This window comes from Palaemon carinicauda, chromosome 38 (assembly GCF_036898095.1).
Source record: "Palaemon carinicauda isolate YSFRI2023 chromosome 38, ASM3689809v2, whole genome shotgun sequence".
In the NCBI taxonomy this organism is placed as follows: domain Eukaryota; kingdom Metazoa; phylum Arthropoda; class Malacostraca; order Decapoda; family Palaemonidae; genus Palaemon; species Palaemon carinicauda.
The window spans coordinates 52830974-52843473 of NC_090762.1; the positions used below are offsets into that span (position 1 = coordinate 52830974).

Below are 12500 nucleotides of genomic sequence, written 5' to 3' on the forward strand. Positions count from 1 at the left end.
CGCAGTGGCCAGCGAGGTGACGAAAATGACCAAACCTAAGACATGAGGCTTTTGTCCTGCCGTGGACTAGAAATGATTGCATTTGTTGTTTTTGTTGTTGTTGTATATATTTGTACTTATACTTACAGATGAAATAACGAAACAGCTGAGATTTAGTGGAGCCAAAGTGTTGGTGGTGACCGCCTCGGTTACCGAGGTGGTGCCAGTTATGAAAGCTAATCCTTCTGTGCAGATAGTCGTCAATGGACCTTGCAGTATTCCAAGTACGTTTAACTTCCAGCAAATCTTATCCGATCCTTTAGGAACTCGCTCTTATCCTATTGAGGTAAGTCTTGATAGCAGTTTAGAGCTATAGTATCTTAATTTTGTTTACTGATTTTTAGTCAAGAAAGTTTTATCACCGTTTATTTTCGAAAAGAAATTATCATGTAAACTTTGCTTCGTTGTTGCATCATCATTCTACAGCTTATTTTTAATGTATAAAACCAGCTCAATGCTTAAACCAAATATGCTGAAGATATTATGCATGGTTTTTTAAATTATGTGGTTTGGTTGAATTTTTCCATTTGATTAACTTTTCTATTACGACGATATTACTAGTTTTCTTTTTTAAAGCCGAAGATTTCCAAAGCGTGAATTTACGAAATACGATGTTTAATTTCTTTCCAAACAATGCTACTTTATTTGCTATTCTTCGCGATAATACAAACCGTCTATTGTGAAATCATGTATTCAACTATAGTCAATTCTTTTTAACGAGGCAGCATTTGCACCGACTCGCAGGGGTGCCCTTTTAGCTCGGAAACGATTCCTGCTCGCTGATTGGTTGGACAAGATAATTCTAACCAATAGGGTAGCAGGAAACTTTTTCCGAGCTAAAAGGGCACCGCTGATAGTCGGTGCAATTGTGCCTCATTAAAAAAAATTGAGTATAGACAAAGCCTCTTATATCACCACTGATACGGAGCTCTCATCTGGATTTACTGAAATATGAAACTAAACGCCGAGTCTGCAATAATAAATATCTTACAAGAAGAGGAGAGCAAGTACGTCCTTACCAGATTTAAACCTACGTAGGATATCCTTGGCTAGGAGTGTGCACAGGTCTCTCTAGAACAAATGAGGCAAGAGATAAGATAATTCCGTAGAGACTGACCATTTTCTTTTCTTTTATTTATTTCCTTATTTCATTTCCTCAATGATTTATTTTCCCTGTTGAAGCCCTCGGGCTTATAGCATCCTACTTTTCCAACTACGGTTGTAGCTTAGCAAGCAATAATAATAATAATAATAATAATAATAATAATAATAATAATATATGCATTTGATGAGAGGCCACGCACCCACCTCAGCAAGCTACACCAGGCAATGGCTGATGATGACTCAGTAAGTAGACCTATAGGTACCCCAAAACCCGGATCCCAAAACCCCCATCCAGAGCTCACAAGGATGGTTTGGTTGCAGGCACTCACAGAATGTATCGTGCATTAGCAAGGCTCAAATATATATATATATATATATATATATATATATATATATATATATATATATATATATATATATATCAGTCAGTTTGAGCAGCATCGCCAGACGTATAACTCCTTGGTCTGTCACCGTCCCTCGGGTAGAGTAAGTAGTCATACCCTAGTGAGAATGGTTACCATATAAGGTACACTCTAATACCACAACTACCGAGTTGCAGTTAGGTAAGGAGTAGGGGATTGGTAGGGTTTAATGTGAGTGTGTGAGTGCGTGCGTGTGTGTGTTTATGTGTGAATTCAGTTCTCATTTTTGGAGATTTGCATGCACTAGTATTACACACACACACACATATATATATACATATATATATGTATATATATATATATATATATATATATATATATATATGTATATATATATATGTGTGTGTGTGTGTGTGTGTGTACACACACACACATATATATATGTGTGTGTGTGTGTGTGTGTGTGCATTATAATATATAATTGTTGACAGCAGAAAATATTACTTCCTTAGTTGGGCTGTGATGGCTTTGGAAAGTTGTTCATCACGATGCAACTGTTGGTCGTAGTTGTTCTGGTGGTTTCTGTACTATGCTGATCTTTTGTGGGATTTGGTACCTTGCAATGCTCTAGAGAAAACATTAGTGATTGCATATCCGACAGAACTTGGTGCTGGAAGGAGTGCTGGAAAGACACACAGCCCATGTTGAGAACATTTGAAGACATGATTAATTTGATAAATCAATCTATTTTTGTGATAGTTATATTTTATTTGGCTATCATTGTAACGCTGCTGAGATTAAATATTGTCTCATTTATATAAATTGTTGAGTTTATATTTTGGTAGGTATATATATATATATACATATATATATATATATATATATATATATATATATATTTATATATATATATATATATATTACTAGCTAAGCTACCACCCTAGTTGGAAAAGCAAGATGCTATAAGCCCAAGGGCTCCAACAGGGAAAAATAGTCTAGTGAGGAAGGGAAATAAGAAAATAAATAAACGATATAAATAATGAAAAAAAAAAAAAACATTAACAACACTACAACATATATTTCATATATACTATGAGATTCAGGGACTCTGTAACACGGTTTGTTGGACTTTGCTCCTTATCAAAGCATCGGATGTAGCTGAATGTTGACATATGTATATTTTACAACCGCACACAAATTTTGTCAGCAATATCAATAACCTAAACCAGATAGTTTTCATTTTTATAGAGTAAAAATGATCTAGCCGACGCCATGGCCAGTGATAACAAGCCAAGAGTCGAAAACATTCATTACATAAGCAATGTAAACACCTTTTGACAAAATTTTGCCCCGCCCATCCACCAGATACCCATTCACCTTCCATCGGCTCTGAAACCCATAACAGTTAAGAATGGTTAACAGGATTTGGAATTGCCCCCGTGGTTGCAAAACTGCATTTGTCTTACGACTTACAATTTTATACAGTCAAGAAAAAGCCCGTGGCCATATTTATTATAGCCTGAATAAGTAATTATTCAGTTTCTAGTTTAAATCCAAGGTTTATGGTCTGGTTTGTATTTAGCGTAAGGTGATTATAATACTTGTAATGTCATTCAGGCTTTTGAACATTTCCATTAACTATTCACTATGCCACCAAGAGAGAGAGAAAGAGAGAGATTGTATGTAAAACAGTCTTTATATAACTATTTTTGTTAAAATAAGATTTTTGTGCTAAAATCTCCATCAGACCAACGGATCATCCGATATAATTTGTTTTTTCTTCTTCTTAGGCCGTACGACCGTGTTGGCTACGTTTTGGGCATGACTGCATTTTGTAAATAAATCATGAATAGTTTTAGGAGATTTATTTGTATATCCAAGGGGAATTTATAGAAGTAAAGTGAACATAATTCATTTATCCTTTAAAATAATTACTACATGTAGCTAAACAAATAGTAGTAAAGATGATAATGCAATGAAGGAATGATACCATACTCTATCTTTAGCTTCAACATCGGCAATAACATACCCAGTTGCCATTATTTGTCAGCTTAATGAAATAACCTATCATCTAATGTTAAACTTAATTTCTGAGGAGGCCATGGCTTATTACACAGTGAGAAATATGACAAAGACTTTATGAATGGCGGAACGATACATAAATGTGGGTGGGGTATCTGTGCTATCGTAGTAATACTACTGTAGCAGTAGTGCAGCAACAGTAGTATACATGAATTAAACGTTTAGGCCAACTGCTGGGATCCTTGAGGATCATTTAGCACTTCTTACAACTACTCGAGAATTGAGTTTTTATAGCCAGAATTCAAATTTTATAATCCAACAATGCCCATGATAGCCCTCAGTGTTATCCTGAATTATAACGAGGCCAAAGTGGGTGGAGCCTCATGAAGTCATCATTCTGACGATAATTATTGGTGAAGGTTTAAAGCCAAAATACGGTACAGTTTTCTTTTTTCAGTAAATAGGTAGATAGATAGACAATAAGTAAAAATTGCTTGACATAGGATATCGCAGTTATAAAATCAAGCTTGTCTACTACGTTTTTGGAAATTACCAACTATTCCCTACACCTTGTCAATCTGATTGTGACCTATAAAAGTAGACTGTAATTTCTTAGGAAACCTATTTTGGGAGTTAGACTAATAATCGAAGTGTTTTTGTATTTATTAATATATTTTGTTGGTTTGTTCATTAGGACAATTATCAGTGGAGAGGTTTCCGAGTTCATAAAGGTGTACTGCTTTGCTTTTATTTAAACTTTTGTGTCATTGTTGGCAGAGGTATAGCCTTCGTTACGTATAGCCAATCATCGATCAATAAAGAGGGAAGAAATGCCGTCATAGGTTACGTAACGAGTGCGTTCGAAACCTTTTCTTTGAGTAAAAAACGTCACTTTTACATTATAAGTACCAAATTTATTCAACCTACGTAATGCAGAATATAGTCAAAATTTATGTGTAGATATAATGTGCATTCTGAATAAGCGTTATATTTATGAAATTCATAGATAAAAAATTATTGAGAAAAAACCGTGTTACAGAGGTCCTGAATCTCATAGTAGACTATAAAAAGATTTATGTCAGCCTATTCAACATAAAAACATTTGCTGCAACTTTGAACTCTTGAAGTTCTAACGATTCAGCTATCCGATTAGGAAGATCATTCCACAACTTGGTCACAGGTGGAATAAAACTTCTAGAATACTGTGTAGTATTGAGCCTCATGATGGAGAAGGCCTGACTATTAGAATAAACTCCATATCTAGTATAACGAACAGGATAGATCTGTCCGGGAAGATCTGAATGTAAAGGATGGTCAGAATTATGAAAAATATTATGCAACATGCATAATGAACTAATTGAAGGACGGTGCCACAGATTGATATCTAGTTCAGGAATAAAACATTTAATAGACCTAAGTTTCTGTCCAACAAATTAAGATGAGAATAAACAACTGAAGACCAGACAGGAGAACAATACATATATTATATATAAATATAATGCTTAATTTCGTCTTATTCTCTTCACAATGCATTATAAAAAAGAATCTAATTTTGTCTCTTTTAATAATCCAAGATAATTCCCATAAACCAAATATTAAGTTTATTAAATATAAGAAACAATGTACTATCAAACACTTGAATGATTTCAATTCCTTACCAAATATGTGTCCTTTCATTTAATATTTTCATAGAATTTCTTTATCAAAAGATAAATTTTTAATTATAATAATAAATTTTCAGCATAAAAAGAATAATCGAATGCAAAACTTCATATTCCATTGAGAAACTTGAAAAACGAATGTTGTAAATAGAAATATTAAAAAGTAAAGAAATTCAATTCACTCAAAATTAATCATTATTATTCTATAGTTGACGGAAAGAGAAATTTCAGTGCTGCCTTTCTCAAGCGGAACAACAGGACCCCCAAAGGGCGTCCAAGTATCCCACGGTGCCATCTCGATCAATATACGTATGATTTCGCATCCTTCAGTAATGGCTACTAGTTTTGCAACTGGTAAGTTCAGAAACAAACTATGCATGATGAATATCTATTGGTAAAAATTACAGTAAAACTAAAACATAAGGTAAGTTGAATAGAAGATGAACTAGGTCATAGGTGGCTTGAATAATTAAACTTAACATTTTTTCTCGAACATTTGCTTGGACAAATAAGGTATGAAATATAAATGGTAATAGAAGGCATGATAAGAGGAGTATGTAAACATAAAATAGAATTTGTGTTCCGACATTTCTCTTTGTTTGGCTGATAAAGTTAAGCCACATGATTTCTCCTAACAAGACTTCATTTTAGATATATCCTTTCTTTCCAACAGACAATTTCCAAGAGATCTACATGAGTCTTCTTCCCTTTTATCATATGTTCGGAATGCTCATCATGATGATTGGTCTGCATCAGGGGGCTAAACTTGTCACTTTCCCTATCTTCCAACCCAGTCTGTATGTCAACACGTTGAGGAAACATCGAGTGAGTTTGCTTTGCAGTTTTGTTTAATCCTTAAGCTTACTTATTCCATAATAACATACTACTGTTTCATGGTTGCTGACAATGAGGCTTTTAAAGATTCTAGAACCGACAGTTTCTTGTAATTTAAGTATAAATAATAACTGCGTTTTAGTAGTAATGTATAAGAAATGTATCTTGCAATGGAAGTATATTCAAAACATGGCTGATAATCATCATCATCATCATATCTTATCATGCCAATATTTTATCCAATGCATAGTGATCTGATTACATTTATAGAGATCCAAATCTGTACAGATTGCCCCTGTTCACACCCGCGAGGTATGTGATCCATTGACTGTATGGGATGCCCACATGAGCACTCAGCAGAGTGAGTCAGACCCCCACATATGAAGATTGTCTCCAGTCCCTCCAACACTAACTCTTGCTCGATTATGAGTAACCCAATCCTTTCTACAGAAATTTGTTTCATGGGAAAAAGACTTACATGGGCTTTAGATGGCCTCAACAGGCGGGCAGTGATATGCCCACCTGGATTATATTTTTGGGTCTTTGAATGGACTATTAGGGGATGTTCTGTGGTGCAATACCTGCCAATCTATAGAATACTGGAGAAGGTGTTGGACTTAGGCACCAGTAATTATGTAACATGTTGATTGAGTTCAGAATCAACTTATGGGAATAACATGAACTTTCCCAGACTGGTAAGCAGTATTCAGCAGTGGAGTAGTTGTGTGCCAGGGCTGTTTGTCTAAGGGTTGGAGAATTTGTTCCCCAATTTGAATTGGCAAGGTTGCTAAGGAGGTTATTTATGGTAGGTCCCTTCTCCTTTACTTCCTTTCATGGTCCTTAAATATTAGTGTTAGCCCAAAATAGGCAGAAAAGCTATCATTCCATGAGATGTTCAACTCCACTTTTGCCTGGTATTCTTTAAGATGGCAAGTGCATATCTGTGTTTTGTCTGGGTTGGCATTTAGGAAGCTTTGCTTGTAGTATTCATCAATATCTTTCAAAGCATAAGATTAGTTGCTCTTAATGGTAGTAAAGGAATCTGAATGGATGGCCAGGCATAGATCATCTGCATATATAAACCTAGGGATATCTCTAAACTGTGGTTGGTCGTTGGTATAGATGTTGAAAAGCATGGGGACCAACAGAGACCCCTTTGGGAGGCCGTATTTTTCTGTATTCACCCTCTGCTTTTCCTACTGTCCATTTCAACAGAGAAAACTCTGGTACTCAGCTGTGACTGCATGATATGCACAATGCTTGAGTTGCGAATAACTTTGGCAAGTCTCAAAAGAAGCAACCTGTGGTTTACGGTGTCATAGGCTGTTGTTTAGGTAAAATAATACTTCCTCTGTGATTCTCCCAAGCTCAAAACCATCCTAATTATAATAATAATGCACAATTAGATAGGGGGTCTAATACTATAGTAGAGTATACAGATGTTTCATAATAGAATGCTAATTGAATACTGAAGAATAATTCTGAAATGGATCCTAATACTAAAGTGTAATTATGAAATGGGTCCTTTGAGAGGAAGTATAAGCAAGAATTGAATTCTAAAACTGAATGTATTTTTTAAGCGTATCTTAAACTTGAATTCATCACACGAACTGGATTATAATATTTAATGTTAACTGTGATATGGGGATCACAATAAGGAAGTATTGGACCTAACATTGAAATATAACTGTACCGTACACGTATCACACGCTCGTACACAGTAACAGTATTTCTGTTTTTTTTATATTGTCGTTATCGCTCTCCCCTCGCACTGATAACTTGTTTCTGCCTGTATGTGCTTGTATTAATCTCTTTGAGTTTTTGTGACCTTCTTCCACGGAAACTGTTATTATAAAAGCTCACTGTTAGTGGAAATAAAGTTAGTTGCAATTACGCACATAACTAACACATTTACCTTAATATGGAATTACAATTGTAAAGTGAATTTAGGGTTATGATGTAGATCCAAATGATAAGGCATAATTAAAAAATTATCCATGATATTGATTTATATTGAAAAGTTAATTCAATTAAAGATGGAAATGAGGAATAGCTTCCAGAATTGAAAGATCAATAGGAGAATCATACTGATGTTGAATCATAATCAAAGAAAAAAGAATCTCTAAAATCATGAAATACTGAAATCATATCGCATGTGATGATGTAAAAAAGTCTAATAAATGGACTTCATTGCTCGCAAAATACAAAACAAAAACTCTCCAGGTAAAATTAGTAGTTTAAACAACATAAAAATATTAATACATAAATGATAATATATAAAGAATCGATAGTTGTATGATTTTCATCAATTATATTAACTCATAATTTCAGATCTAACTGCGAAAATTGGAATTTTAAAGGAAACCAAATTTGAACATATCAGAATCGGAATGCTTAAGTTGAATTTGCACTGATTCAAAGGCCCCAAAGACCTGTTTACTTCTTCGTATCTTTGCAATAAAGTATTTTTTTCTTCTTTGAGGATCTTCGGGAAAATGTGATGAGGCTAAAAGAAAAAGTACAACATTTTTGTCTAACCAAAGAAAAGTCTAATTGTAGCAATTCGTCTGTTTTAATGGAGAGGTCGATGGAATTGGCAATTTTTTGTTCTTGACTATCATAACTTGACGAAAAAACGATAGAAAGTACATCTGACGAAAATGAAACCAGACTATTCTTGAATCAATACTGATCGACCATCTGCTTTTTATATGTTGGCGGTACAGCACCATATGTCATTGATTCGACACCGGAAGTAAATATTTGTTTAGCGTGATTGATTGAGTTAAAGTTTTCAGGCATCCTGACATCTTGCTTAGCGTGAAGTCATGTGTTTGTACACACACACACACACACACACACACACACACACACACACATATATATATATATATATATATATATATATATATATATATATATATAAACTATAATAATTTCTAAGTGGGGATACCTTAATGTGGTGAAAGCGTTTGTATTGCAAAGTTGTAATAGCCAGTGTTTCCCATACAATATTGGTTTGCTGTGACCTTTCAGACTAAAGTGGGAAGCCATATAATGAAAATGGCCTTACACCTGTCATGAATAAAGATGTGTCTGAGACCTATGTCCTGAAGTGGACTGAATATTTTGTAAACCAAGAAATACATCAAATAGCACGATATGATTCTTATGTGCAAAAGATATACAAACTAGATGTCATCCGATGTATTTTGACAAGGAAGTTTGTATCGATTAATGAAACAGAACTGAGATTGGTCTGAATGATATTATTTTCGATTTTCATTTTTTCCAATAGGTAGAAACACTCCACTTAGTTCCTCCGTTGGTCAATTTCCTTATCCAGTCACCGGATGTAACTGCCGAGACGCTTTCTCAACTAAGAACAATCATCATCAGCGCCGCTCCCTTCTCTCTGTCAGTCGCCCAAGCGTTCAAGAAAAAGTTCAGTAAGGACGTATTTCTGCAGGAAAGTAAGTTATAGCATATTGTTTCGTTTTCACCAGCGGTAGAAAAGTAACGCGCATAGGCAAACACCCACGAGAGATCCATAATCAATGCAGATATCTGGATGAGGAGAAGCCAGTGTCCTCGACCTACTTAAAATCATACATTGATCTTAGAAAGTGTTCAACTGTCCCATTAATTGCATCATGCACTAATTTCAACTTGATCTCTAATTAAAGGATTCAGTAACTGCAGGTCCAAATTCAAAAGATGGAATTGAGGTAAATAAGAGTTGCATCATCTGAATATGAAACGAGCTCATTTTCTTTGCCAAACCACATATCATGTACACATAGTAAGAAAAGTAATGGGCCAAGAATACTACCTTGAAGAACACCAGATATTACATTCTTTTACTCACGATGGTGTCCATTAACAACAGCTCTGTAATCTATAACTTAAAAATTCAATAATGATGCTAAGAAAAGACTCATCTACTTCCAACGGTTTGAGCTTGAAAACAAGGCCTCATGGTTAACATGGTCAAAAGCAGCACTTAAATCAAGGCCAACCATATGAACTTCATGACCACAACCAAGAAATTTCTCTACAGCACTGGAAATTGTAAAAAAAAAAAAAAAAAAAAAAAAAAAAAAAAAAAAAAAAAAAAAAAAAAAAAAGGCATCACATGCTCCAAAGCCTTTGCAAAAGCTAAATTGCAAACTATGGAATAGATCATCATCTTAGACTTTTTGCCAAAAGACTTTAAAAACTTTATGTAATTTGGGATTTATGGAAATTGGTCGGTAATCAGCAGAGCGAAAAGTACTACAAAAACATTTACCGAATGGATTAATATTAGGTAAATATAAATTAACAAGTGCAAAACGAACCTCTTCTTGCTAACATGCACAACATAAAAGGCAAATTAGAAGCTAAGAAATCATAGGTTCTTTAAAAAGTACAAATAACATTTAGGTGTACAAATCCAAATATATAAAGGTTCATCACAAGTGTATTAATTTAGCGGGAATGAAAAGCTAAAACAGTAAGGTGTTGGGAGCAATTTATTCATTTCTAATTGGAAGTGAAGATTAATTGATTGATTTAGAGTTCTCTGGCACCCTGACAAAGGTCATTGATGCCGATATTGTTTGTTAGAAAATATTCAATTTAAAACCATAAAACCATAAAACCATAGACGTCCTTATGAAATATAAATAGCTTTCAAAAGACCTGCTTCAGAAATAAATCTAAAAATACCACTAGAAAAGTGCAACACATCCTGGCCAAGGAACTTGGCTTTAGATTAATCTAAGTTCCTCACCTTGAGCCTCAAACAGATATCTATGGAGGATTCTACCATCCTCACCACGAGCCTCAAACATATCAATTTCTTGTGGTGCTACAAGTGGGACATTCAGTCAACAAATGCCTCACTGACAAGGGTACCAGACAGTCGTCGCAATATGGCTGGTGTAGGCAAGTCAGCAGAAACATGGGTCAACCGAGTGTGACCAATGTGGAGAAAAAGAGTTGTCTCCAACTTTAATGGCATTATGTTATACCTCCAGGGAAATATAACATTCGCTATTTATCTCATCTTATTTCCAACTAAACTATCCCAAATCTGTTGTCAATTATCACAGAACAAATTCTTAATGCTAGGTAAAAAAATCATTACCGAGGATGGGATACCTTCTTAGCAGCAGCTCACCTGCAGGCTTCTTTGCCATTAAACCTGCCTTCTCACTTCTAGACACACCTGTGTGTGCCAGAACCCAGCAAAATCGAGCTGTTATACCTCTCAGTCCAATAATAAAAAGCCACTTTAAAGTTCTTAGAACTAGAGGGTTACTGGAATTAATAACTTCCAATGCTTGTAGGACACTTCTTTCATCTATAAAACGGGTAAAATTCACCCTACTCTTTTAACACTATTTCTTCCTTAGCGGTTGATATGCAATATAGTTCAGCAGTGAATATAGAAGATACTAGCGGAAGTGCACCTCTACAATTAAAAACAATATACAGTATACTCCGAATCCGACTCAAGGATCAGATTTGGAGACATCAGTATATAAAGAAGTCGATTCCTTATGTTCTTCAACATGTTCCATAAAAAGAAACCTTGTTTCTAAGTCAGTCATATTCTTTTTATACCAATTAAATATTTACAAAAATATATCTCTGGTAATTTCCCTGGAGTGTTTGATGACATCTTGAATGAGAGCACTTTATATCTAGCTAAATAAAGACAGTTTACTAAATATTTTACTCCAAATAAGGTTGAGGAGAATTTGGGTGCAACTCAAAATATTTACAATACCTTACAAGGTTTCCAACCTGATAGGCTAAAGAACTAGGAAATCTTTCAAACCTAAACAAATACCAAACAATAGAAGAATTTTGGTAAAGGTCTAAAGATAATTCTCCAGCGTCAACCTGGCTTGGGATAAGCGAAGTTCTAAAGGTTCCTATGGCCAATCTGATACCATTATGGTGTATAGAATCTAAAATCTTTAATTGGTTTGGGTGGCTGAGGAGTTTATTTGACAATCATACAAAATTTTTGAGAAAAATAAGGCCTTGTATAGCTTTAAAATGATTTTGCAGTCTGGCCCCCATGATTAATAAGACAAAACTTTTAAAAGATTCACAGCCTCAGGACATTTTACTGTTAAGACTTTCACATGAGGAACCCATGTCAGTTTGCAATAAAATATGAATCCTAAAATTCTAACTTTACTTACACATGGGATTCAGTAACCTTAGAAGTACATATCAGGGTCTGAATTTACTCCCCAAATACAACAGAAGTGGACAATAACAATTTTGCTTGTTGAAAACTTAAATCCATTCATATTAGCCCGAGGAATAATTTTGTCAACTGAGAGATGAAATTTTCTCTCAATCATTGTCATTACAGCTCCAGCAAATGATATGGTGAGATCATCTCTAAACAGTGTTGAGAGATTATAATAGGGAATAACAGAGGATATCCCATTAATGGCTAATGAAAATAAAATTA

General features: G+C 34.6%; 1 protein-coding gene and 1 long non-coding RNA gene across 3 annotated transcripts in view; one reads left to right on the forward strand and one right to left on the reverse strand.

The window, feature by feature from the left end:
• Positions 1 to 12500, reverse strand: part of LOC137630630 (uncharacterized) — a 372657-nt gene that overhangs the window by 39282 nt on the left and 320875 nt on the right. The window lies entirely within an intron of this gene.
• The window catches only part of LOC137630628 (probable 4-coumarate--CoA ligase 1), a 36356-nt gene that overhangs the window by 15437 nt on the left and 8419 nt on the right, over positions 1 to 12500 (forward strand). For both annotated transcript variants that reach the window (XM_068362235.1, XM_068362236.1), the window contains 4 exons: positions 129 to 325; positions 5398 to 5542; positions 5862 to 6013; positions 9321 to 9495. In XM_068362235.1, coding sequence (XP_068218336.1) covers positions 129 to 325; positions 5398 to 5542; positions 5862 to 6013; positions 9321 to 9495 — 669 coding nt within the window. The remainder of the gene's footprint in view (positions 1 to 128; positions 326 to 5397; positions 5543 to 5861; positions 6014 to 9320; positions 9496 to 12500) is intronic.